General features: G+C 43.3%; 1 protein-coding gene and 1 pseudogene across 2 annotated transcripts in view; both read left to right on the forward strand.

Annotated features, from left to right (window-relative positions):
* The first annotated feature begins 3,938 nt into the window (after window positions 1-3,938).
* The window catches only part of CMTM8 (CKLF like MARVEL transmembrane domain containing 8), a 131,017-nt gene continuing 108,244 nt past the window's right edge, over window positions 3,939-26,711 (forward strand). Inside the window, exon 1 of one of the 2 annotated variants that reach the window (XM_016940627.4) lies at window positions 3,939-4,391. In XM_016940627.4, coding sequence (XP_016796116.2) covers window positions 4,245-4,391 — 147 coding nt within the window. In that variant the 5' untranslated portion in view covers window positions 3,939-4,244. The remainder of the gene's footprint in view (window positions 4,392-26,711) is intronic. The other variant, XM_516349.8, reaches the window with a different exon arrangement.
* LOC750098 (keratin, type I cytoskeletal 18-like) lies at window positions 4,604-25,606 on the forward strand (annotated as a pseudogene).

The raw sequence follows: 26,711 nt of genomic DNA on the forward strand, positions 1-26,711 counted from the left end.
CCTATGAAAATTACCTAAAAAATGGGAATGTCCCTTGATCCTCTCTTTCTCAGAGAGCAGGTGGAAGTCATAAGCTGTCCATTTATTTCTTTCAATTATTAATGAGTCCTGGGCTTCCATTGAATGGCCTGGGCCCTACAGACCTTTGAGAGTGCTGTGTCTTATAACTTTGGCTGGTTGAGTAATATGGCCTTGTGGCATCCATATTTTAGACTCTGCATAAACCCTTAACCCTACACTCCATGCTAACAGATCTTAGATTTTTCTGTACTAATTTGCACAGGACCTGCTCATCCTGGCACATGTGATATCACTTGGGCTGTACCTGTTTCTATTTTCTTCTCCATTTTTACGAATCAAATACTTCCCACAAGTCTCAGCTTGAAGCTGTCTTCTGCGTTAAGTCATTATGGGAGCACAGGGCTTAGCTTTTCTTTTGACATTTTTCTGCACTTAAGAATGAAGCTTGGAGCCAGCATGGTGGCTCATGCCTGTAATCCCAGCACTTTGGGAGGCTGAGGTGGGAAGATCACTTGAGTTTAGGAATTTGAGACCAGCCTGGGCAACTAAGTGGGACCTCACCTCTACAAAGGATAAAAAACAAATTAGCTGGATGTAGTTGTGCCTGCCTGTAGTCCGAGCTACTCAGGTGGCTGAGTGGGGAGGACTGCTTAAGCCTAGGAGGTCAAGGCTGCAGTGAGCTGTGACTATGCCACTGCACTCCAGCCTGGGTGACAAAACAAGACCCTGTCTCCAAAAAAAAAAAAAAAAAAGTTTGGGCCTCAGCATTTGTTCAATACCTCCTATAGCAGGGGGCAGACAAGGAAGGGTAATTCATATATCTTGAGAAGTTGTAAAAGAAGTGCATAAAGTCAATGAATTCTAAAACAAAAAAGAAAATAACAACAGCTCATGGAAATCCAAAGAAACCACAGAAAAGGTGGCATTTAAAATGGGCCATGAAGACTGCAGATTGTGAGCTGTGTGTGAAGGTGGCAGGCTTTGTAGGCTAAGAGAAAAGCTGGCTATGGGCATAAAGTGGTCACACTTACAGAGATATATGCAAAGTGTATCTGGGGCTGAAACAGTATGCATTCTAGAGTGGTTGAGAAAAGGGATCAGAAAAGATAGGCTGAATATCTTATATAGGCCCTTATGCTGTGCACAGTGGTACCTTAGTCTGGGGTTTCAGGACAATAATTCTTGCAGGAAGACGGAAGGTGGACTGGATAAGGGTGTTATTGGAAGAACGGGCACCAATCAGTAGAGTTTCAGGTGGAAGATAATCACCCAAATGTAGGCAGCAGTTGGAAAGGGGCAGCTAGTTTTCAAGCAACCAGTGTATAATTTTTTCTCTGTAATTCTGAAATCCCAAAAGCTGAAACCAAAATTTTTTTTCCTGAGCTTGCAGAAAACACATTTGGTAGAAAAACATAACCTAAACAGATGTGAAGCTTTTTATTGTCTTTGTCTTTATCTCACCTAGATTAAAAGACAGCCACAATTCTTTACTGCTCCTCCCATCCACAGGTGGTATCTGTTTCCCCTCTTTGTGACTCTGGCTGGCCTTGTCATTCATTGGCTTAGACCAATAGAATGTGGTGGAAATGAGTCCGTGTAGCCTTCAGGGCTGGGCCTTAAGAGATCTGCTTCTGCATTTGCCCCTCTTAGAAAGTCTCTTCCAGTAGCCAGCTGCCAGGTAGAAGTCCAACCACCATGAGCTTATCATACTGTTAGAAAGCCCAAGTTGCACGGAGAGAGAGGCAAGTTGAAAGGGCACTGAAATGCTCAAATGGGAATGAAGACTTTTTGGCCCTGCCAAGTCACCAACTGAAAGCAGCTGAGTAAATGACTCCAATCACACCATGCAAAGCAGAAGAACCTGCCAGCCAAGCCCTTCCCAAATTCCTGACACAACAGATTTCTGAGCAAATAAAATGGTGATTTTAAGCCACTAATATTTTGTGAACGTTTATTACATTGCAGTAGATAATCCAAGCATATACTTATGTCATTCATGATTTTCCTTGCAGAAAATTAGTATATTAGAGTGTCACCCCAGACCTTACCAAAGGTATTATGTAATATATGGTACATGCACATTTTACCTTTCTAAATTGAAAAGCAAAATCTGAATTTAGAAATTCATCTGACCCCAGGAATTTTAAGAGAGGATTGTCCTTTGTTAATATTATGGAAATAAAGTTGTCTCGACTCCGTCTTTTACGTTCACTAAATGTCATGCATAATGCTTGAGTCTCCTCCAGCCATTTCATGTATGTATCTCTTATTTCCCCAAACTCATTAACAGTTTCTCTAAAGCAGCAGCTAACTTCAGCATGCATCAGTGTCTTTTGGAGGGCTTGTTCAAACACAGCTTCCTGGCTCCACCCTCAGAGTTTCTGATTCAGCGGGTCTGGGGGTGGGGCTTGAGACCTTGCATTTTTGATAAGTTCCCAAGGAACTTACCTGCTGTTGGTCCAAGGACCACTTTGAGAACTACTGCTCCAGGGAGAAGTGCTATATTTTAAATTTTAAGAATTTACCCACCAGCCCAAGGTGCTTACCAAATGCACATGGATGGAATTTCTCCAAATCTACATCTTTGCCATGCTTTTGAAGCCTTAACTTTTACTCCTGGAGGTCTTCCTGGCTAGGCCCTAGACTTAAAAGACACTAATTCCTTGTTTTATTTTATTAGATTGTCGTTTTTGCTTTCTTCTCAGCACACTTGATAAGACACTGTGAAGAAAATGTCCCTTCTGATCTCGTTTTTAACCTGTCTTGGAACAGATCAGCAGAAATGCCTTCACTGTGAATCAAAGATACCCTCGATTTATAGCCAAAGATTATTTCCTTTTCTTTTGGTGGCTTCCAGATAAAATGTTTCTTGCTACCCTTTCACAAAATAGAAGGAGGGACCAAGCGGAAGATAATCTTTTTGTTCAGAGGTCCATCTGTCAAAGCCTGCATTTTAGAGACGGCATTACTGAGGTCCAAAAACTAGAGCCACTCGCTCTGGGCCATACAGCCGATAAACGCAAGCAGCCGAGCTCAGTTCTTCCCTGACCCTGTTACAAACTGCCTCACTAAATGAGGACCCCCATCCCCTTCCCATGCCAGGAAAGCACAGCTCATTTGTCCTAAAGTTAACATTACACAAATCACACCCTTCAAGCCTTCTTGAAACATTTTTTTTCCCCGAGGGTGACGGGACGGTAACGCTGATTCATCCTGGCCAGGGACCCCAAACAGCTCCCCTCCTCCGGCCCAGGCGCCGTCACCCAGGCTCCACCGGTCCGCGGGACAGAGCCGCGGAGAGCGCCTGGAAGCGTCGCGCCCTCAAAGCCAAGCGATTAAGTTGGTTCCTCAAATTGTTCCCGACAGGAGGGGCAGGAAATAACACCAGGCTCTGGCGGCGGCCGCAGCAGGAGGGGGAGAAGCGCGGGCCGTCTCCCGGGCAGTGCTGGCGGCCTCTCATCGATCTCGGGTCTAAGGTCCGGCCGGGTCATCATTCCTGCCATTTCCACAGCATTCGAGGTATCACATCACCCCCTGCCTCGGTCGTCGCTCAGTCATTCCCTCCGCGCCGAGTCCTGGAGCGGCGGAGTCCCTGGAGGCCTGGGTTTCCTTAAGGGTCCCCAATGCCCGCAGCCCCCGACCCGCCCGGGTGGAAGGAAACAGGCTGCGGGCCTGGGCCAGGCGGGGCCTGGCAGAGGCAAAGGCCGGGAGGGGGAGCGGAAGACGGCCAGAAGGACCCCTGCGCCCTCTCCTCCGCGCCGCCCGCCAGGCTGCCAACCCAGCCACCCTCGGTGCGACGCGGCGCCTTCTCCGCCGCTGGGAGTCGGGCAACAGGTGAAGAGGGCGGGCGTCCGCGGCGCCTCCGCGGGGCGGTCCCTCTCCTGCCCGCCTCCCGCCCGCCCCTCTCCACGCCCCCTCCCCTCCTCCGGGCCTCCACCGCCTTCCCCGACTGCCCGGCAGCCTCCCCTCGCTCGCTCTCCTCTTCCTCTAGGGCCCCAGCGCAGCTCGGGAGCCCGCGCACCGAGGCGCTAGGGGCGCCGCGCACTCGAGGGACACCCGCCGCGCCTGGACAGCCCCCGGCGGGCGCCCCCCTCGCACCTCCTGCCCCGCGCGGGCCGCGCTCCCCTCCCCCGCGCCTGTGTCCCCAGGGCGCAGGGCCGCGCGTCCAGCCCCAGACCCGCCGGGGGTCCCTGGGGACGCGCCAGCCCGGCAGTGGCTCGACGATGGAGGAGCCGCAGCGCGCCCGCTCGCACACAGTCACCACCACCGCCAGCTCCTTCGCAGAGAACTTCTCCACCAGCAGCAGCAGCTTCGCCTACGACCGGGAGTTCCTCCGCACCCTGCCCGGCCTCCTCATCGTGGCCGAGATCGTGAGTGCCGACGGGCCGGGGGTGGCGGGGGGCTCAGCTGGACCCCGGCGCGTGCTTCCGCCGTGCTTCTCGGGATGGAGCCTGCTCAGATCTTCCCGCGGGCTTTAGGGAACCGTTTTTGCTCAGCCTCGCCTTCTTCCCAAAGTGCAAGACTCTAAACAAGGTCCAAGAAACTCGGGCTGTCCTGGGAGGAAAGGGTTGTGATCCTCAGGATGTCTTGCTGTGGGAGAAATTCAGCTTGTTGGGTCCTCTCGGTGGCGGCGGCAGATCCTGGGAGCAGGAAGCTTGGCTTAGTGGGTATTGAGTTTGTGTTGAGTGTCAGAGACACCTGGTGCCTTTCTCACCTGATCTCCACGTGGATGGCCTCCTCCCTGAAAATAAAGCTTCCTAAGATCAGGGGAAGAGGAAAGGGCTTCTTTCTTTTCCTAATTATCTCCCTGGTAGTAACATTGAGGTGAGTCAGGAAAATTTTACTGAATAAAATCTGAGTGCCATAACCTATTTTAGGACCAAAGAGGTCTTTTGCATGGTGCTGTGCACATCCTGGCTTAGGCTCAGAACATTCCTGGGAAGGAGGCAGGGCATGGGCGTTCTTCTCTTCTTTGGAGGGCATAGAGGCTGAAAACTCACGTGATCTTCCCAGAAGTCCCAGCCAGTCCTTCATAGCTGAGAAAGGACTGGAGTCCTGTCAGCAGTTAGAGGTGGTCACTGTTTGAGTCTTCTTCGTGTACCAGGATCTTGTCAAGCCCTTTAGATGTCCTCATACCCTCGTGTAATCCAACGACCGCCCTCCCCTGTGAAGGCCTAGAGAGGGGACGTAAATCACACCGGTGGATGGTGAAGCATGGATTCAAACCCAGGCCTGCCTTTCTGCAGGGCCGTGCTCATAACTGCAAGCAGTTGAGACAGCTTCCAGCTGCCCCAGCAGTGCCCCTCTGTCATCTCTCACAGACTTTTGTTAAGTATTTGGGAATTGAAAATGAGCCTATGTGGGAGTTAGAGAATGGGCACACCATCATGGTGCAGAAGTGACTGAAGACCTGGGCGGTTCCTTTGAGAAACCTGAAGTAAATCTTGTGTACCTCAAGTAGCTTGCTTGCTCCCCCAGTCTCAGATACCACCCGGACCTGCTCTATGAAGCCCCTGGTGGTCATAATGCACATATGGTATGAGAAGTGTTGGCTTAGCTCCTCTCCTAGCTGGTTCCCTCAGCGAGTATTGAGGACTTCAGGAGACTCAAAAGCTGAAGGTATTGGAATCGCCTTGCAGGGCCTGGCTTTTAGGAGTTCAACAAATATTTGCTGTGCAAATGAAGGAGTTGGCAGGCTCCTCTGCTTCAGCAGCGCAAACAAAAGCTAAAATGACGGAGATGGGCCTTCTACCTTGGGGTGGATTTGGGCCGGGCATGAAGTATAACGCCTTTGGGTTTTTTTCTGATTTATTATCAATATGCTCTGTGTACTGCGCTTTTTCAGGAAATACAAAAGTGAAAGAAATGTAAATGGCCCACAATCCCATTACTAGAAATAATCACTGTTGACATGTTAGCATGTATCCTTTTAGATTTCATTAAGCGTTTTGAAAAAGATGGGAAAACATGTAAGCAAAATCACCCTTATTACTACTATAGTTTTTATTTTTGACAGAGCTAATTATGCACCTTTTTTGTTTGTTTTGTTTTGTTTTGAGACAGGGTTTTGCTCTGTCTCCCAGGCTGGGGTGCAGTGGCACCATCATGGCTCACTGCCGCCTTAACCTCTTGGGCTCAAGCGATCTTCCCATCTCAGCCTCCCAAGTAGCTGAGACCACAGGCATGCACCACCATACTTGGATAATTTTTAATTTTTTTCTAGGGACGGGGTCTCTCTGTGTTGCCCAGGCTGCTCTGAAACTCCTAGGCTCAAGCAATCCTCCTGCCTCGGCCTCCTAAGGTGCTGGGATTGTAGGCATGAACCACTGTGCCCCACCTTATGCACATATTTTAAAGATTCGGTCCTACAGGCAGAAATATAAGTTTCTCCCACTGTCTTCATCTCTTTGAGCTCTAAACAGCGTGTTTATAATGCTGTTTATTGGTGTTCCCTCACCCACCCAGTCGTAGACATTATCCATTGCCTTTCTACTCTGAAAGATGAGGCTTTAGCTGGGATGCCCTCTTCCCTGCCTCCAATTATACATACCCTCTTCCTGTCTCCCAATATAGGTCCAAACACTTCTGATGGTTCAACTTAGGAATTTTCAGCTTTAAAGATGTTGTAAAAGCAGTATGCATTCAGTAGAAATCATACTTCGAATTTTGAATTTTGGTCTTTTCCCAGGCTAGTGATATTCAGTAGATATTTTTTCATGATGCTGGTCAGCTCTCAGCCACCCACGCCATCACCAGCGCAAACCACCCGTCCTCTCCAGCATGCTGTGCTGCCGGGTGATTCTGCCAGCTGTAGGCTAACCTAAGTGTTCTGAGCACATTTAAGATAGGCTAGGCTCAGCTATGATGTTTGGTAGGCTAGGGGTATTAAATGCATTTTTGACTTCGGATACTTTCCACTTAGGATGGGTTTATCAGGATGTAACCTCATTGTTAAGTCAAGGGGCATCTGTATAGTCTTCAGGTGATTTGGGTTAGATCAGCAGCCAGTGTTGACCTATGACACTGTAAATACCACTTACAACTGACCCACTGAGTAGACTATGAATGCTTTTCCTTTCCTGCCCAATTTCTTGTTTGCCCTGGTGTTAGTAATTCTATTTTCTCATTTCATAATTTCTCCAGATATTTAGTCACTAATTTAACCCTAGTTGTTTAAGTCTCCTATCAAGAAGCTGAGAGACATCGGGTATTCTATCAGAATCGTCTTCATGACTGGCCTCTCTGGGAGCCTTTGGCCTGGTGGCCTGCACACAGCTGGCCGACTGGGCTCTCCTGCACCATCACTCTGAAGATTCTCTTCCTTTCTTTCCTGGGTTGGATCCTCTGCTTCCCATGTCCAGTGTCCTCTGTCTTGCTTTGCTCCCACTGGGGGGACACACAGCCTCTTGTAGTTTTCTAAGAAAGCATGCATGTGGAAATGGAAATTTGCACCTTTCAGAATAGCTTGATTCTATACACAATTCCTAGTTCAACTAGGGAGAGTGTTAGACTGAAAATGTTTTTCTTCAGAATTTAAAATGTATTCTTTTATTGTCCTTTAGCTATTCTGATTTAATTTTGTTTTGTTTTGTTTTGTTTGAGACAGTGTCTTATCTGTCACCAGGCTGGAGTGCAGTGGTATGATCACAGTGCAACCTACCCCTCCTGGGCTCAAGTGATCCTCCCACCTCAGCCTCCCAAGCAGCTGTGACCACAGGCATGGGCCACCATGCCTGGCGGATGATTTTTTTGTATTTTTTGTAGAGACAGGGTTTCGCCATGTTGCTCAGGCTGGTCTCGAACTCCTGAAGTCAAGTGATCTGCCCACCTCGGCCTCCCAAAGTGCTGGGATTATAGGCGTGGGCCACTGCACCCGGCTGTAAAAATTTTTATTTCAATTATTTATCTCCCTCTACCCCCCGACTTCTGGAAATGTGTTGAACCTTCTTTTTCCCAGAGATCTAAAATATCACAATGATGTGCCTTCATATGAGTGTGTTTTCTCCCAGTGTACTGGGCACCTGGTGTGTTCTCTCAAATAAGGAAAATTCACGTAAGTTTCAGGAGACTCCTCCCCATTTTTACAAAGGTATTTTAGTAAACAAAATACAATTTTTTTTTTTTTTTTTTGAGACAGAGTCTGGTTCGGTTCAGTTGCCCAGGCTGGAGTGCAGTGGGTCTCATAATGTCACTCAGGCCGGAATTGCAGTAGTGCAATCCCAGCTCACTGCAACCTCTGCCTCCTGGGTTCAGGCAATTCTGGTGCCTTAGCCTCCCAAGTAGCTGGGATTATAGGCGTGCACCACCACGCCTACCTAATTTTTGTATTTTTCATAGAGACAGGGTTTCGCCATGTTGGCTGGGCTGGTCTCGAATTCCTGACCTCAAGTGATCCACCTGTCTCAGCCTCCCAAAGTGCTGGGATTACAGGTGTGAGCCACCTCACCTAACCAAAATAAAATGATAGCTCTCTTAAAAGTTTATAAAAATAAACATTTATACATTGTTGGTCAGGCGTGGTGGTTCACACCTGCAGTCCCAGCACTTTGGGAGGCTGAGGCCAGCAGATTGCCTGAGCCCAGGAGTTTGAGACCAGCCCAGCCAACATGGCGAAACCCCATCTCTACTGAAAATACAAAAATTAGCCCAGCATGGTGGTGGGCATCTGTGGTCTCAGCTACTCGGGAGGCTGGGGCGAAAGGATCATTTGACCCCAGGAGGTCGAGGTTGCAGTGAGCTGGGATTGTGCCACTGCATTCCAACCTGGGTAACATTGTGAGACCCTGTCTCAAAAAAAAAAAAAAAAATCACATTATTTTAAAAGTATAGGTTGGGAGTGTATCCTCGGACACATTTTTGGATAATTGTCTTCTCTTCTCAGCTGCAGTCCACTCAGACTAACTTTTACATTGCGAATTCAGGAAGGCAGTACAGCTCACTGTGGTTGAATGCATTTGACCTGTGTTCAGTTTCTGGTTCTGCTCTTCACCATGTACAGTGTGAGCCATTCTTTCAATTCGAAAGTATCTCATAGAGTTGTCAGGACCCAAACAACACAGCTGTGCGTGAAATGCTTAGCAAAATACCCTGGATTACTCTTCAGTTATCTCCTTCTCTCATTGATGCCTCTCTTCAGCTTCCAGTTTTGCTGTTTTGCTTCCAGCCTTTTCCTTTGGTATATTTTAACTCCAGCAAATGCCAGACAGAGAATTAATGGTTTCTCTGCCAAGATATTATAGCAGCAGGGATGAGTATTCAAGCATCTTCCAGTTCATGGTAGACCAACTTTGAATTCACTCCTGATCAACATAGCTGCCCCCTGCCCCGCCCCGACAAGTACGTGAGGAGAGGGAGCTGTGGAAGATCAGGTCCAGGGAGCTAGAAGGTTTGATAGTTTCTGGCTGCAGAACCACCTGCACTTGCCCTGCACACCAACCAAGACCTTACCTAAGGAGTTTTTTTGAGACAGAGTCTCACTGTGTCACCCAGGCTGGAGAGTGCAGTGGCACAATCATAGCTCACTGCAACCTGGAACTCCTGGGCTCGAACAATCCTCCCGCCACAGTCTCCTGAGGAACTGGGATTACAGACATGCACCGCCAATTCCCAGCTAATTTTTTGTTTAGAAACGGGGGTCTCACTGTGTTGCCTAGGCTAGCCTTGAGCTCCTGGCCTCAAGCAGTTCTCCTCCTTAGGCCTCCAAAAACACTGGGATTGCAGGCATGAGCCGTTGCGGCCAGAAGATTTTTGTTTAATTCGAATTTTCTCTTTCCATTTTCTCAGTTCTTTCTAAAACTCCTTTTATACTTTTTTCTTTGCATGTATTTTCTCATGATTTTTTTCTAACTGATCTGTGATATGCTGTTTGCTTTTACTATGCCGTGAACATTTTTCAGGGTCTTGGACCTTTTGAATTATTACCGTTTTCTGTCGTAAAGGAGTACCATACCTGGTTTCCCCAGTTTTCTATTTTAAAACTAATGTGTTTCTAGGGTTTACTAGCATAACCAGTGCTGTAGCAATCTTTTTCTTTGTCTGTCTTTCCACATTTGTCCAGTGCTTTTCTTGAGGAAAAGTTCCTTGAGGTAGAATTGTTGGGCTAAAGGGTATATAAATCTAAGGGTTTTGTGACATAGTCTGAAGTTATCTTCCCCAAAGTTCTACTGGTTGAAACTGTCATCAGTAGTATGAGCCTTTTAAACTAAAAATACTTTTAAAAAATTCCAAATGTTAATGATCACCTTAAATAACGTACTGTGTTTTATTGATTATAATGGGTAGTTTTTGTTCATGTTTTAATATCTGAATCAGGATACTGCTTATAATTGATGGTTTCTTGGATGTCATGAAATATGGACCCATTGATTCTTTATCTGGGGATACAGGAGTGTGTCTGTTTCAAACCTTTGCAATCCCATTCCTGAGACTAAGATATACCTACCCCCAGAAAAATGCTACTTTCTGCCTTGTGAAAACAAAATACTGAGACAAAGAATTACTAAGAACCTGACTTCCTGCCTGAACCTGGGGAAATGAAATTATGCAGAGAACAAAACAGTGTTTTTTCAAATCACTTGTCAAAATCGCTTGCTCTGGCTTTGGGGGCGAGTGGTAGTAGCTGTACCTATTAAAACACTCAAGGCTGTGCCAATGTAACATCATGTGGAAACCAAATCATGGTAGTTTCCTTCCTTTTAAAGTTTTATAACAAGCTAGAAGCAATCCAGTACTTGACCTGTGAATTGTAGGATGCTGTGATCTCATAACTATTACAAGTACTTGAAGAATGAAAGTGATTTGTAAGAATCTTAGTAAATTGTGCCCTTCCTGTTATTGATGACTTTGAAATGAATTATAGTATCCATGTAATAATGTTAGGTCACCTTTTATTTATTTACTGTCTTGAGCAAACTTAGTTGGGGAAGGATAAATAGGGTTTACTGAGAGTTGGAATTTTAATTATTCTGTTGCCCTGTTGAGTTCCTTTAAAAAATAGTGAACATAGTTTCCATTTCATAAAAGCAGTACCCGACATTTGTAGAAAAAACTTTTATTTATTATTATGATTACTTTGAGATAGAGTCTTGTTCTGTCCCCCAGGCTGGAGTGCAGTGGCGTGATCTTAGCTCACTGCAACCTTAGCTCACTGCAACCTCTTACTCTCAGGTTCAAGCGATGCTCATGCCTCAGCCTCCTGAGTAACTGGGTTTACAGGTATGCACACCACTGTGCCTGGCCAATTTTTGTATTTTTAGTAGAGACAGGGTTTCACGAAGTTAGCTAGGCTGGCCTCGAACTCCTGGCCTCAGGTGATCCACCCACCTTGGCCTCACAGTTGTTCCAGAATTTAAGTTATATATTATCTGTAATTGTTTTTTAAAGCATACTCTCTTGTAAACTACTCTTTTTGTTTCCTGCTGTGACCATCTGTGCTGGATACCTTCCATTTGTCCTTCACATTCCCTCTCCACCCTGATCCTGCATGGACTTATTAAGGGCCCCCCTGCCATCTGATGTCCCACTGGCCGCATCTACTGGTGTCATCAGCATGAGGCTGTTGGGTGAGAGGAGAGCAGGTTCTGGACATTCATTCCCCAGGGTTCCTCCCTGCTGGGTCTCTGCTGGTTGTCTGCGTCCCTCCACAGGCTACCTAGCAGCTCTCGGCACACTGCTTTTTTCCCTGAGTTTGATAACTATTCGCTCACCGCTGCTTCTGATTGCCAAGTACTGCCCTATAGCTTGTGGTTTTCCTGTACCCTGCTTTATAAACAACACCCTTATTAAACCCTACTAAGATTACCCAATCTGAATGTGCCTGCTTTCCTGCTGAGACCTGATATATTACCTGTTTTCATCAATGATTAATTTCTCATGGCATTCATAATGGCCACATAGTATTCCATAAATATCCAGGCTCCTACTGTTCAATGTATGTTTATTTCCTCCTTTTACCAGTTCCATAACATCTTTTAAGCTAAATCCTTCTGGATGTTCTTTAGTGTTTTCTGAGGATGATTACTTAGAATTGATAAGAGGGTATATGAATCTTCTTTAAAGATAAGTTTATTGGCTGGGCATAGTGGCTCATGCCTGTAATCCCAGCACTTTGGGAGGCTGAGGCAGGAGGATCACCTGAGGTCAGGAGTTCAAGAGCAGCCTGGCCAGCATAACAAAACTCATCTCTACTAAAAATACAAAAATCAGCTGGGCGTAGTGGCAGGCACCTGTAATCCCAGCTACTCTGGAGACTGAGGCAGGAGAATCGCTTGAACCTGGGAGGCAGAGGTTGCAGTGAGCCGAGATTAAACCGCTGCACTCTAACCTGCGTGACAGAGTGAGACTATGTCCCAAAAAATAAAAATTAAAAAGAGATAAGTTTATTAAGATATACAGTAAATCCACATTGTTTAGTGTAGAGTTCTATGAGTTTTGGCATTTGTGTTTTTGAAAAATAGCTTTATTGAGATATAATTACATATAAAATTGATCTTTTTAAAGTCTACAACTCAGGGGTTTTTAGGATATTCACAGAGTTGTATAATTATCACCACTGTCTTATTTTAGAATTTTTTTTCCCCTGAGATGGAGTCTCACTCTTTCGCCCAGGCTGGAGGGCGGTGGCACAATCTCAGCTCACTGCAACTTCCGCCTCCCAGGTTCAAAAGTTCACCTGCATCAGTGTCCTGAGTAGCTGGGATTACAGGCGGGCGCCACCACACCTGGCTAATTTTTTCTTTTTTTTTTCTGAATTTTTAGCAGAGATGGAGTTTCACCATGTTGGCTAGGCTGGTCTCAAACTCCTGACCTCAAGTGATCCACCCACCTCGACCTCCCAAAGTGCTGAGATTACAGGCGCGCACCACCACGCCCAGCTAATTTTTGTATTTTTAGTAGAGATGAGGTTTCACCATGTTGGCCAGGCTGGTTTCGAACTCCTGGCCTCAAGTGATCCATCCATCTAGGCCTCCCAAAGAGATGAGATTATAGGCGTGAGCCACCAGACCCAGCTGAATATTTTCTCTTTTAAAAATTTTTTGAAATGTCTTCCTACTGTCACTACCCTTATTCAAGGAACATTTTCATCCCTCAAAAACAACTCATCCCTATTAGTAGTCACTCCCCATTCCTCCCTTCCCTCAACCTTTGGTAACGACCAAGTTACTTTCTATCTTTATGAATTTGCCTATTCTGGACATTTCACATAAATGGAATCCTATGTGGCCCTTTTGGTCTGACTTAATTCACTTAGCATCATGTTTTTAAGGGTCATCCCTGTTGTAGTATGTATCAGTACTTCATTATTTTTAAATTGTCAAATATTTTAATGATGTATACATTATTTTATTTACTCATCAGTTGATGGAGTTATAATAGGTACTTCGTGTTCATGTTTTAATATCTGAATCAGGGTGCAGCTTATAATGGATGCCAAATTCATATACTGCTAAAACAAACAAAAACCTGGCAGCTGGGATTTCAATCTGGATTCTGTTGCATCTATAGATCAATTTGGTGAGTACTGCCATCATAACAAAATGAAGTCTTATAACCTATGAACATGGGATGTTCATATTGCCTATTACGAATAATGCTGCTGTGAACTTTCATGTATAAGCTTTTCTTTTTGACACACAGTCTCACTTTGTTGCCCAGGCTGGGGTGCAGTAGCGCAATCTTGGCTCACTGCAACCTCCGCCTCCCCAGTTTAAGCAATTCTCCTGCCTCAGCCTCCTGAGTAGCTGGGATTACAGGCACCCGCCACCACACCTGGCTCATTTTTGTGTTGTTTTAGTAGAAACTGGGTTTCACCACATTGGCCAGGTTGGTCTCGAACTCCTGACCTCAGGTGATCCACCTGCCTCGGCCTCCCAAAGTGCTGGGATTACAGGCATGAGCCACCACACCTGGCCCAAGTTTTTTTTTTTTTAATTAAAAGTGTTTTTTTTTAGAGACATGATCTCACTCTGTTGCCAGCCTGTAGTGCAGTGGCATCATCATAACTCATTGTAACCACAAACTCCTGGGCTTGAGCCCAGGCCTCCAAGTAGCTAGGACTACAGGTGTGGGCCACTATGCCTGGCTAATTGTTTAATTTTTTGTAGAGACAGGGTCTTGAACTCCTGGCCTAAAGTGATCCTCCCACCTTGGCCTCTCACAGTACTGGATTACAGTCATGGCCCACTCTGCCCAGCCCATGTATGAGCTTTTATGTGTACATGTGTTTTCAGTCCTCTTGAGCATTTAGCAAGGAATGGAGTTACTGGGTAATGTGGAATCTTTTTTTTTTTTTTTTTTTTTTGATACGGAGTCTCACGCTTTCGCCCAGGCTGCACTGCAGGCCTGGACTCCCAAAGGTAATGTGGAATCTTTATGTTTAATATTGAAGTGGCTCAGTGTGGTGGCTCACGCCTGTAATCCCACCACTTTGGGAGGTCAAGGCAGGCAGATCGCTTGAGCCCAGGAGTTCAAGACCAGCCTAGGCAACATGGTGGAACCCCATTTCTACAAAAAATAGAAAAAATTAGCTGGGCACGGTGGTGTGTGCCTGTAGTCCCAGCTACTCGGGAGGCTGAAGTTGGGGGATCACTTGAGCCAGGGAAGTTGAAGCTGCAGTGAGCTGAGATTGTGCCACTGCACTCCAGCCTGGGCGACAAAGTAAGATCCTACCTCAAAAAATGAAAAAAAAAAAAAAATTGAAGCACTGCTAGACTGTTTCCAAAGGGACTATACTGCTTTACAATCCCTGCTGCAACATGAGAGTTCTAATTCTTCACATCCTCATCAAGACTTATTTTCTTTGATTCTGACCGTCCTAGTGAATGTGAGATCGTATCTCATTGTGGTTTGGGTTTGCATTTTCATCATGACTAATGATATTGAGCAATCTTCATGTGCTTAGTGGTCATTTGTACATTTTCTTCAGAGAGCTGACTATTCAAATCCTTTGCCCATTTTAAAAATGGGTTAATTTGTCTTTTATTGTTGAGTTGTACAAGTTCTTTATACATTCTGGGATAAATCCCTTATCAGACATATGATTTGAAAGTATTTTTCTCCCATTCTGTCTGTTATCTTTTCACTTTTCTAGACGATGTCCTTAGAAGTACAAAGTTTCTTAATTTTGAAAAAGTCCAATTTTTATAGTTTTTCTTTTGTCTTTTGTGCTTTTGATGTCATATCTGAGAAGGCTTTGACTAATCCAGGGTCACAAAGATATACTCTCTATTTTCTTCTAAAAGTTGTAGGTCTTATATTTAGGTCTGTGATTCATTTTGAGTTCATTTTTGTATATGATGTGAGGGAAGGGTTTAACCTCAATCTTTCACATATGGATATCAATTGTCCCAGCACCATTTGTTAAAAGACTGTTTTTCTCCCATTGAATTATCTTGGCACTCTTGTTGAAAATCAAATGATCATAAATATAATGGTTTATTTCTGGATTCTCAGTTATATTTGATTGACGCACATCTCTACTCTCATGCCAGTACCATGCTGTATTGATTACTGTAACTTTGTAGTAAGTTTTGAAATTCAAAATGCGAGTCCTCCAACTTGGTTCTTTTTTAAAGTTGTTTTGGCTGTTCTGGGCCCCTTGCATTTCCAAATAAATTTTAGGATCAGCTTGTCATATAGTACCAAAACAAACTACCAAAAACCTGGCAGCTGGGATTTCAGTCTGGATTCTGTTGAATCTATAGATCAATTTGGTGAGTACTGCCACCATAACAAGATCAAGTCTTATAATTTATGAACATGGGATGTCTTTATGTCTATTTAGGTCTTCTCTAATTTCTTTCAACAATGTTTTGTAGTTTTCAGTATACATGTCTTGCCCTTCTTTTGTTAAATTTATTTCTAAGTATTTTATTCTTTTTGATGCTATTTTATTTCTTTTTGATGGCAGTATTTTCTTAAGTTCATGTTTGGATTGTTCAGTGCCAGGTTATAGAACTCCAATTGAGTTCTTTTTTATTTCTTTCTTTTATTTTATATAAAAAATTTATGCAAAAAAATTATAGGGTTTCACCATGTTGCCCAGGCTGGTCTCGAACCCCTGAGCTCAAATGATCCACCTGTCTCGGCCTCCCAAATTGCTGGGATTACATCCGTCAGCCATCATGCCCAGCCTCCAAATAAGTTCTATATCCTTTCTCTGGTATTCTATAACTTTGTTGACCTAATTTACTAGTTCTAATAATTATTTTGTGGTTCCACATATGTTTTTAAGGCTTTTGGTGTTGCTGCCAAAGTTATACAAAAAAGTTCATACCAGTTTGCATCCTAATGGTGTTTCAGCATATAACAAGATTTGTTTCTGCAAATACTCAAATTTTCTTTTGATATTTGCCAACTTGTTTGGGGTGGGAGATATTTGGAATAATAAAAACCAATTTGGCATGGGCACCAACTGGTCAGAGAGAACACCAGCTATAAATAATATTCAGGGGAGCCTGAACATGTGAAAAAGAGCAAATTGTTTTTATTTGCATTTCTGTGATCATTAAAGTTGAACATTTTAAATATGCTTATTAGACATCTATTTTTAATTAATTCATTCATTTTTTTTGAGACAGGGTCTCACTCTGTTGCCCAGGCTGGAGTGCAGTGGTGTGATCATTGCTTACTGCAGCCTCAACCTCCTGGGCTCAGGTGATCCTCCCACCTCAGCCTCCCAAGTAACTGGGACTACAGACACATGCCGTCACACCCTGCTAATTTTTTGTATTTTTGGTGGAGACAAGGTTTCGCCATGTTGCCCAGATTGGTCTTGAACTCCTGGGCTCAAGCAGTCCACCTGCCTCAGCCTCCCAAAATGCTAGGATTACATGCCTAAGCCACCATGCCCAGCCACATCTGTTGCTTTTTATTATTATTCATGCCACTTTTTTTTGTCAGAAATTCTAATTTGTGTGAAATCTAAACTGTTATCTTCCTTTAGCCTTCTGGGCATTAGTTAGCTAAACAGGGCTTCCCAAGCCACAAGGTTACACAAATATTTGAAGAAAATATAGGGGAATTTTTTTTTTTTTAATATTTACTTTTTTGGTTGGGTGTGGTGGCTCACACCTGTAATCCTAGCATTTTGGGAGGCTGAGGCAGGCAGATGGCTTGAGCTCAGGAGTTCAAGACTAGTCTGGGCAACATGATGAAACCCCGTCTCTACAAAAAACACAAAAATTAGCTGGTCATGGTGGCATGTGCCTGTAGTCCCAGCTACTTGGGAGGCTGAGGTGGGAGGATGGCTTGAGCCCAGGAAGTGGAGGTTGCAGTGAGCCATGACCGTGCTGTCACTGCACTCCAGCCTGGGCAACAGAGCCAGACCCTGTCTCAGAAAAAATAAAAAAAAAATTTACTGTCTTAAATTTTAAGAAGTCTTTTTGTGTGTATAATGTAAGAATTTTACTTCTTTACCCAAGTGGATATCCAGTTGCGTCACTATTAATCATATTTTATTTCCTTATATGCAGAACTATTTCTTAACCCTATTTTGTTCTATTCCTGTGTGAATTCCCAGTCCCTTTTAATTATTATAGTGTTATCGTGTATTTTAATATTCAATAGGGTAAGCCATACAAAATTTTCTATTTCTTTGCTATCGCTGTATACTTATACTAACATTCAAGGTGATTTTTAGAATCAATGTGTCTTAAATTCCATTTCAACTTGGATTGTGATTTCATTATATTTATAAACTAATTTGAGGAGTTGACTTTCTGATGCCAAATCTTACCATCTGGGAATGTTTTATCTCTTCATTTATTCAGGTTATTTTATGTTCTTAAAGTGCTGATTTTTTTCCAGATGAATCTTAGGCATTTCTTACTCAGTTTTAAGTATTTTCAATTTTTGATAAATGGGATTTGTCAAAAATGAATTGGATTTCACTCATTTCTGATTATTTGTGATTTATAAGAAAGCTGTTAATTTTTAAATTTTGGTCTTGTGTGTAGCTATCTCGAGTTATTCTCATACTTTTTGAATATGGGTGGTTTTCATTTTCTTTTTATACTTTTTTCCATTATTGCATAGGCTAAGATTGCCAATATAATGTCAAATAATTGGGATGATGTAGATATCCTTGGCTTGCTCATAACTTTAATTGGATATTTCCAGTATTATGATAGTACAGTTTTAACTGTAGGGTCTGTTATTCTTTATTGAGTTAAGGAAGGGAAGTTAACTGTGTACCCTTTTTAATTAGGAGTGATTTGAGCAGTATGAATGGGAATGGACCTAGGAGATAGGATTGTTTTGGTGGGGAAGTGCTTTTTATTGAGGTGATCATTTGAGGTTTGTTTACTTCAATTGGCTAATGTAGTGAATTGTATTAGGAAACCTAATGTTGAATTATTCTTGTACTCTTGGGATAACCTCTACTTAGTTGTATTATTTTGATAAACTATTGAATTTAAATGTTTTTTACTCTTGGATTTGATTTATTAATATCACATCTAGGGATATCGTGGCTATGTGCATATGTAAAATCAGCCTTAGTTTCCTTTGCTATATTCCATTTTGTCTGATTCTAATCCTGTCAGACCAGCTTTTTTTGTAGCATTTATTTATTTTCTTGTCCCTTTATCTTTTTTTTTTTTTTTTTTTGGAGACAAAGTCTCACTCTGTCGCCCAGGCTGGAGTGCAGTTGGCACGATCTTGGCCCACTGCAACCTTTGCCTCTAAGGTTCAAGTGATTATCCTGCCTCAGCCTCCCTAGTAGCTGGGATTACAGTCGTCCGCCATCATGCCCGGCTAATTATTTTTGTATTTTTATTTTAGTAGCGACAGGGTTTCACCATGCTAGCCAGGCTGGTCTCAAACTCCTGACCTCAGGTGATCCACCTGCCTCAGCCTCCCAAAGTGCTGGGATTACAGGCGTGAGCCACCATGCCTGGCCTCTTCATCTTTTTAAACTAATCGTGGTAATTTATTTTCACCATGCATTTCTCCAATTTCTTTTTCAAGAGACCAGGTCTTGCTATGTTGCCCAAGCTGGAGTGCAGTGGCTGTTCACAGGTGAGATCATAGTACACTTCAGCTTTGAACTAATGACCTCAGACAGTCCTCCCACCTTAGCCTCCCAAGTAGCTGGGACTGCAGGTGAGCACTAATGTGCCCAGCTTGTCCCTTTATGTTTTTATTTTTTTCAGGGGGGAGGATGGAGTTTCACGCTTGTTGCCCAGGCTGGAGTGCAATGGCACAATCTCAGCTCACTGCAACCTCTGCCTCCCAGGTTCAAGTGATCCTCCTGCCTCAGCCTCCCAAGTAGCTGGGATCACAGGTGCCCACCACCATGCCCAGCTAATTTTTGTATTTTTAGTAGAAATGGTGTTTTACCATGTTGGCCAGGCTGGTCTCGAACTCCTGACCTCAGGTAATCCACCCACCTCGGTATCCCAAAATGCTGGGATTACAGGTGTGAGCCACTGCACCTGGCCTTGTCCCTTTATTTTTTAATTGAGTGGGATTTGTATAACATAAAATTAACCAGTTTAAAATGAACAATTGAGTGGCATTTACTACATTTACAATGTTGTACAATTGCCACTTCTAATTCCAAAACACTTCATGTTCTCCAAAAGGAAACACCCCTTTTATTTTTTACCTTTCCTTGTCATCTTGTTATAAGTACATCTTCTATATGTATCATATAGTTAGATTTTATTTGTATACCCAGTCTGAGAACTTGTCTTTCAATATGGAAATTTAACACATTTATATTTATTGTGATTATTTAGAATTCTTAGTTTTCCTTATTTTTTCTTCTAGTGATTGAAAGTTATAAATTCTATTTTGTTTGGAGTTACTTTAAAATTTTTACCCCAAATTTTAAGCTCATAATTTTCTAAATATCCAGATAATTAATCATGATATATAATTATATGATTCCATTCAAAAGACAATACTTTCCCCCTTACCTATTCCTGGCCACGTACTTTGTGTCAGCCAACTTTCTCTGGATTAAAAAAAAAAAAATGACAACTTTATTGAGATACAGTTTACATACTGTAAAGTTCACCCATTCAAAGTATACAACTAAGTGGCTTTTAGAATATTCATAGCATTGTACAATCATCACTACAACTACTTTTAGAACATTTTCATTACCCTAAAAAGAAACCCCATACCCACTAACATATATTCTCCATTTCTTCCCAAATCCTCCCTCCACCAGCCCTAGTCAGCTACTAATCTACTGTCTGTCTCTATAAATTTGCCTATTTTGGACATTTCCTATAAAGGGAGTCCTATAATATATGGTCTTCTTTGACTTATTTTTGTGGCTTCTTTCACTTAGCATAGTATTTTCAAGATTTATCCATGTTGTGGCATGTATCAGTATTTCATTTCTTTTTTTTTTAACCAGCTAATAGTCCATTGTGTAGAAATACCACATTTTATTCATCTGTTCATGGACATTTGTTTGTTTCTGCCTTTTAACTATTATTAATAATGCTGTTAAGAATATTTATGTAGAAGGTTTTGTGTGGATATATATTTTTATTTCTCTTGAATATATTTCATGCTGTTTAGAGTGGAACCGCTATCATCATATGGTAACTCTCCATTTAACTTTTTGAGGAACTGCCAGACTATTTTTCAAAGTGTGCGTGCCATTTTACAATCCCTGTACTACTTTTTAAAAAATGATTTCTTAGGAATCATTGCTTGGCAGTCATCTTAAGATTCCCACCCATATTACTGAACAACTATTTAGACTTAACCACAAATTTAAATTTGTTCGCACTATTACTTTTCATGTTATTTTTTGTGTCACGTACTTTCTTCATTTTTCATTTTGCTGGAGGTACCTTTTTGAGTAATTATTTTAGAAAGGGTTTGAAAGTGGTAAACTTTTTGAGTCATTGCACATCCATTTCATCTTTCTTTTACCTTCATACTTGAATAATAATTTGGTTAGTATAAAGCTATAGATCTCAAAATTTCTTTTCATTAATTTTTACTCAGTTATTTTTTTAGAGGGATGAGGACAGGATCTCACCCTGCCACCCAGGATGGAGTGCAGTGACATGATCTTGGCTCACTGCAGCCTCAACATCCACAGGCTCAGGTGATCCTCCCACTTCAGCCTCCCAAGTAGCTGGGACTACAGGTACTTGCCACCATGCCCAGCTAATTTTTTTGTATTTTTTGTAGAGACAGGATTTCACCGCATTGCCCAGTCTGGTCTCAAACTCTTCGGCTCAAGCAATATGCCTGCGTTGGCCTCCCAAAGTGCTGGGGTTACAGGTATGAGCCACCATGCCCAGCCAAGAAAATTTTTTAAAATTAATTCTTTGAGGATATTGTTCCATTGTCTTCTAACATCCAGTGATTTTTGTTTTTTGGTTTGTTTTGTTGTTATTAGGGTGTCACTCTGTCACCTAGGCTGGAATGCTGTGGCTCAAACATGGCTCAATGCAGCCTCAGCCTCCTGTGCAGGTGGGACCACAGGTGTGCACCACCACGCCTGGATAATTTTTTTTATTTTTTGTAGAGGCAGGAGTCTCACTTTGTTGCCCAGGCGGGTCTCCAATTCCTGGACTCAAGCAAGCCTTCTGCCTCGGCTTCCCAGAGTGCTGGGATTACAGGTGTGAGTCACTGTACCTGGCTGCATTCAGTGTTGTTAATAAGAGACTTGATGGTCTGGTAGTATCTAAACAGGCCTGTTAGGCTCAGTACCTCCCAGACCTTGTCCATTCATGAATGTGCATTCCCACAGACTCGTTACAGCAGAGTCTTGCGTGAATGATGTCTTGCACTACTACCCATGCAAATGTAGCACTGGTGGTGTAGCAATAAATTGTAGGTGAAATGGGAGTGTTTTATACAGGAGAAATGGCTTATGAAAGGCAGTTTTGTAACCATGTAAGATAATTATAGGGAAGTTTCTTCAGGTTGATGTGGTTTGGAATAAAAGATTGTTAAAGCCTTCCTTCGAGTTTCCCAAGTCCTGGTGGGATCTCTCCCTGCCCTCACTCTAATCTGGGAGGACTTAGGGAGACAAAGTTCCTTCTCTCAAGACAGCTCTAGCCTGATATTTCCTGGTGTTCCCTGCTGAGAATATATTCCTTGCATCTATTGCAGTAAACTGTAACTTCTATAATGTTTGTCAGAGGGCTAGCTTTCACTGGGCTTCAAATCCACTCCTCTGTGGGAATCAGGTTCTCTTTTCCTTTTAAGTAACTAAATGGTCTTTTTCCCTCCCTAGAACCTTTTGAAATTGTTTCCCTATCTTTAGGGATCTATGGTGATATCTCCCTAGATACCACTGTATGTCTGGAAGAAGCATGATCTCAGATCACTGCAACCTCTGCTTCCTGGGTTCAAGCAATTCTATTTCCCAGTAGCTGGGATTACAGGCATGGCCTCTATGCCCGGCTAATTTGTGTATTGTTGTTAGAGACGGGTTTTTGCCATGTTGGCCCAGCTGGTCTCAAACTCCTGACCTCAAGTGATTCACCCACCTCAGCCTCCCAAAGTGCTGGGATTACAGGAGTGAGCCACAACACTGGAAAGGCATTCTTTATTTGTCCTCCTTGCCACTTTTTGGGCTCTTTATAAGTACTATACAAATCTAGCTTTGGCATAGGGAGATTTCTCTTATTTTCTGCATTCGTTCTTTGTTTTCTCCATTAAAGGAATCTTTATTCAATCCAGGAGTTCCAGGAAAGATTAAACTGTCTTCAATATCTCCTAATTTTTATTTCATATTTCTCTTTGCACTTTGCAAATAGTGTAATTTTCTAGAAAAATTACACTTTAAGCCCAAATTCAAATTTCCAGTTAAGTATGCTCTGCCTTTCAACCCATCTATTGCTTTATTATGGCTTTAATAGTTTTAATTCCCAACAATTAGTCATTCTAAAATGTTTGCTTTTAGTCTGATCTCTTTTTTATTGAATCACTTTAAGGATCTTGAGTGTATTTGCTTTGTTTACCAAGAGACCACTTCTGCTTGTTGAATCTGTTGCTTCTCCTGTGCTGTTTTCTTCAGTCATTTGGTGATTAATGGTTGTCCATGTTTGTAATAGTAGATGAGATGACTGGAGACTGTTTGCTTAGCTTAAGTGAGAATCCCTGTACCTCGGCAGTGAATACAGGTTTTCATCGTGTGATATGCATCTGATGGTTTTTCAGAGGAAGGGAAATATTGACAGGGCTGGGAGGGGGAAACTAGGGGTAGTGGGGCTGCATGGGCTTTCTTAAGATGTGTGCAAATAGCTTATTGAAGCATCTGGAAATCTCAAATCTTTATCCTGGGGGCTATTTCCAGAAGTCGCTGCTGGAGGGAGGGGGAAGATAATTAACTCGGTAGTTTCTAAGCCTTTAAATGTACTCCTTAGCAGATTACCCTTAACTCATTCCCTCTCCAACTTTTGTTATTGCTTCTAATCTTTGGTTTATCTAGGGGTCTGTTTGGAGGCCTGATTTTTTCAGTAGGTCCTTTATTTTCTGCTCCAGAGCTGCAGACAAGAAACTCCCTTGCTTATCATTAGTTTGTTCTCCAGTGCCTTCCAGGAAGTTCTCACTGCTTCAGACTGCTGTTGCTGCTTTCTAGCTTTTCAGCACTACTACGTATTTTTTTAATTTGGGAGTGGGAGACGTTTCAGTGGAATTTGGGAAGGATAAAGAGGTCCTAGCTACAAAGAAGTTCAGTAGTTTTGTTATTCACTTATAGACATTTTAAACATATATAAGGAATAATGACCCTCTTTCTGTGTTGTGAATATTTTTTCTAGCTTATCCCTTAGTTTTATTTACAGTGCTTTGTTTTTTTGTTTTGTTTTGTTTTTTTTGCGATGGTCTTGCTCTGTCACCCAGGCTGGAGTGCAGTGGCATGATCACAGTTCACTAAAGCCTCGACCTCCCAGGCTCAAGTGAGCCTCTCACTTTAGCCTCCTGAGTAGCTGGGACTACAGGCATGTGCCACCATGCCTGGCTGATTTTTTTAATTTTTTGTGGAAATGGGGTCTCAGTTTGGTGCCCAGGCTGTTCTCAAACTTCTGGGCTCAAGCAGTCCTCCTGCTTTGGCCTCCCAAAGTGCCATAGTGACTTTATTTACAAAATCTAAAGTTTATCTTCAAATCTCTCAGTCTTACTGTTTTCCCCACGTTGGGTGTCATCCTTAGAAAGTACTATCTCACTACATGTCGGCAAAGCCTGAGTTCTGTCCCCTCGCTTCCCCACCCCACTGCCCCCGGACAGCGTGAGCTTCACCACTCGTTCCACCTTCTCCTCCAACTGCCGGTCCGTGGGCTCTGTCCAGGGGCCCAGCTACTGGCATCCAGCCAGTCAGCAGTGCAGCCAGCATCTATGCAGGCGCCGGAGGGCGGGGGGGGCTCTGGTTCCCGGATCGCCATGTCCTGCTCCACCAGCTTCCAGGGTGGCATGGGGTCCGGGGACCTGGCCGCAGGGACGGCCAGGGGTCTGGCAGGAATGGGAGGCATCCAGAACGGGAAGGAGACCACGCAAAGCCTGAACGACTGCCTGGCCTCCTACCTGGACAAAGTGAAGAGCCTGGAGACCGTGAACCGGAGGCTGGAGAGCAAAATCCCCTGAAGGGACCCCAGGTCAGATACTGGGCCATTACTTCAAGACCATCAAAGACCTGAGGGCTCAGATCTTCTCAAATACTGTGGACAATGCCCGCATTGTTCTGCAGATTGACAATGCCTGTCTTGCTGCTGATGACTTTAGAGTCAAGTATGAAACAGAACTGGCCATGTGCCAGTCTTTGGAGAATGACATTCATGGGCTCTTCAAGGTCATTGATGACACCAATGTCACTCAGCTGCAGCTGGAGACAGAGATTGAGGCTCTCAAGGAGGAGCTGCTCTTCATGAAGAAGAACCATGAAGAGGAAGTAAAAGGCCTACAAGCCCAGATTGCCAGCTCTGGGTTGACCGTGGAGGTAGATGCCCCCAAATCTCAGGACCTTGCCAAGATCATGGCAGACATCCAGGCCCAATATGACGAGCTGGCTCGGAAGAACTGAGAGGGGCTGGACAAGTACTGGTCTCAGCAGATTGAGGAGAGACCACAGTGGTCACCACGCAGACCGCCAAGGTTGGAGCTGCTGAGATGCCACTCACGGAGCTGAGACGTGCAGTCCAGTCCTTGGAGATTGACCTGGACTCCATGAGAAATGTGAAGGCCAGCCTGGAGAACAGCCTGAGGGAGGTGGAGGCCCGCTACACCCTGCAGATAGAGCAGCTCAACGGGATCCTGCTGCACCTGGAGTCAGAGCTGGCACTGACCCAGGCAGAGGGACAGCACCAGGCCCAGGAGTACAAGGCCCTGCTGAACATCAAGGTCAAGCTGGAGGCTGAGATCGCCAGCTACCATCGCCTGTTGGAAGATGGCGAGGACTTCAATCTTGGTGATGCCCTGGACAGCAGCAACTCCATGCAAACCATCCAAAAGACCACCACCTGCCGGAGAGTGGATGGCAAAGTGGTGTCTGAGACCAACGACACCAAAGTTCTGAGACATTAAGCCAGCAGAAGCAGGGTACCCTTTGGGGATCAGGAGGCCAATAAAAAGTTCAGAGGTCATTGAAAAAAAAAAGTATTATCTCGCTAACAAAGCTAAATATAATGAACTATACGTTAATATTTTGCCTATATTTTTCATGTGCTTTAAAATATTTAACTTTAATATTGAAATGCATTTCAGCAGAAATATAAAGTTGGGCTCTAATTTTGTTTTCAAATGTCTACTCAGTTGTCCCAACATTTCATATTGGTAAATTCATTGTACATTCCCTTACCTGGATTGCTTTCTGTTTTTCATTTACTACTTGTATGTGCTTGGGTTCAACTGTATACTTTCTAGTCTGTTCTACTCTTTGTTTCCATGTTTTAATACCTGTAGTTCTAGATTACATGTTAACATCTGATAGGATAATCTATCTCAGCTGTGATTTTTTTAAAGTTTTTTTTTTCCCCCCTATTTTCACATGTTTATATGTTTCTTCTTCAAGTTGACCTTTATAATTTTTTTTACAGTCACTGCTGGTGCCTCCTTTCCTTTGTTAGATTATATTGGATTTTTATATAACACATAGATTAATTTTGGGAAAATCATTTTATACTACTCTAGTTCCTAAAAGGGAAACTTTTCAGCTATTTCTTTGTCTCAGGTTATGTCTTAGTATTGATTCTTAAGCTCCTCAAGGTCTTTCCCAGTCTAAAATGCTATGAAGGTTGGATACAGTGGCTCATGCCTGTAACCCCAGCACTTTGGGAGGCCAAAGCCAGAGGATTGCTTGAGGCCAGGAGTTTGAGACCACACTGAGCAACATAGCGAGACCATGTCTCTACAAAAAATTTAAAAATGAGCCAGGTATGGTGGTGCATGACTGTAGTCCCAGATACTTGGGAGGCTGAGGCAGGAGGATTGCCTGGGCGACAGAGTGAGACTGTGTCCATCTCAAAAAAAAAAAAAGAAGAAAAACTAAGAAAACAAAATGCTATGAGTTTTACAGTGCAAGTTAATAATACATATCTTGTTTATTGTCATAAAAATGTGTTAAATATTTACTGTGTGCCAGAATCTGTGTCTAGGCCTTAGAATATAGTGGTAAATAGCACCTTTCTATGTTTATTTAAACAAATGATCAATTATAGGAATTAAGACATGTAAAGAAAAATATGCTTAAAAACATATTAAATTATAGTAGGAAA

This window comes from Pan troglodytes, chromosome 2 (assembly GCF_028858775.2).
Source record: "Pan troglodytes isolate AG18354 chromosome 2, NHGRI_mPanTro3-v2.0_pri, whole genome shotgun sequence".
Lineage (NCBI taxonomy): Eukaryota > Metazoa > Chordata > Mammalia > Primates > Hominidae > Pan > Pan troglodytes.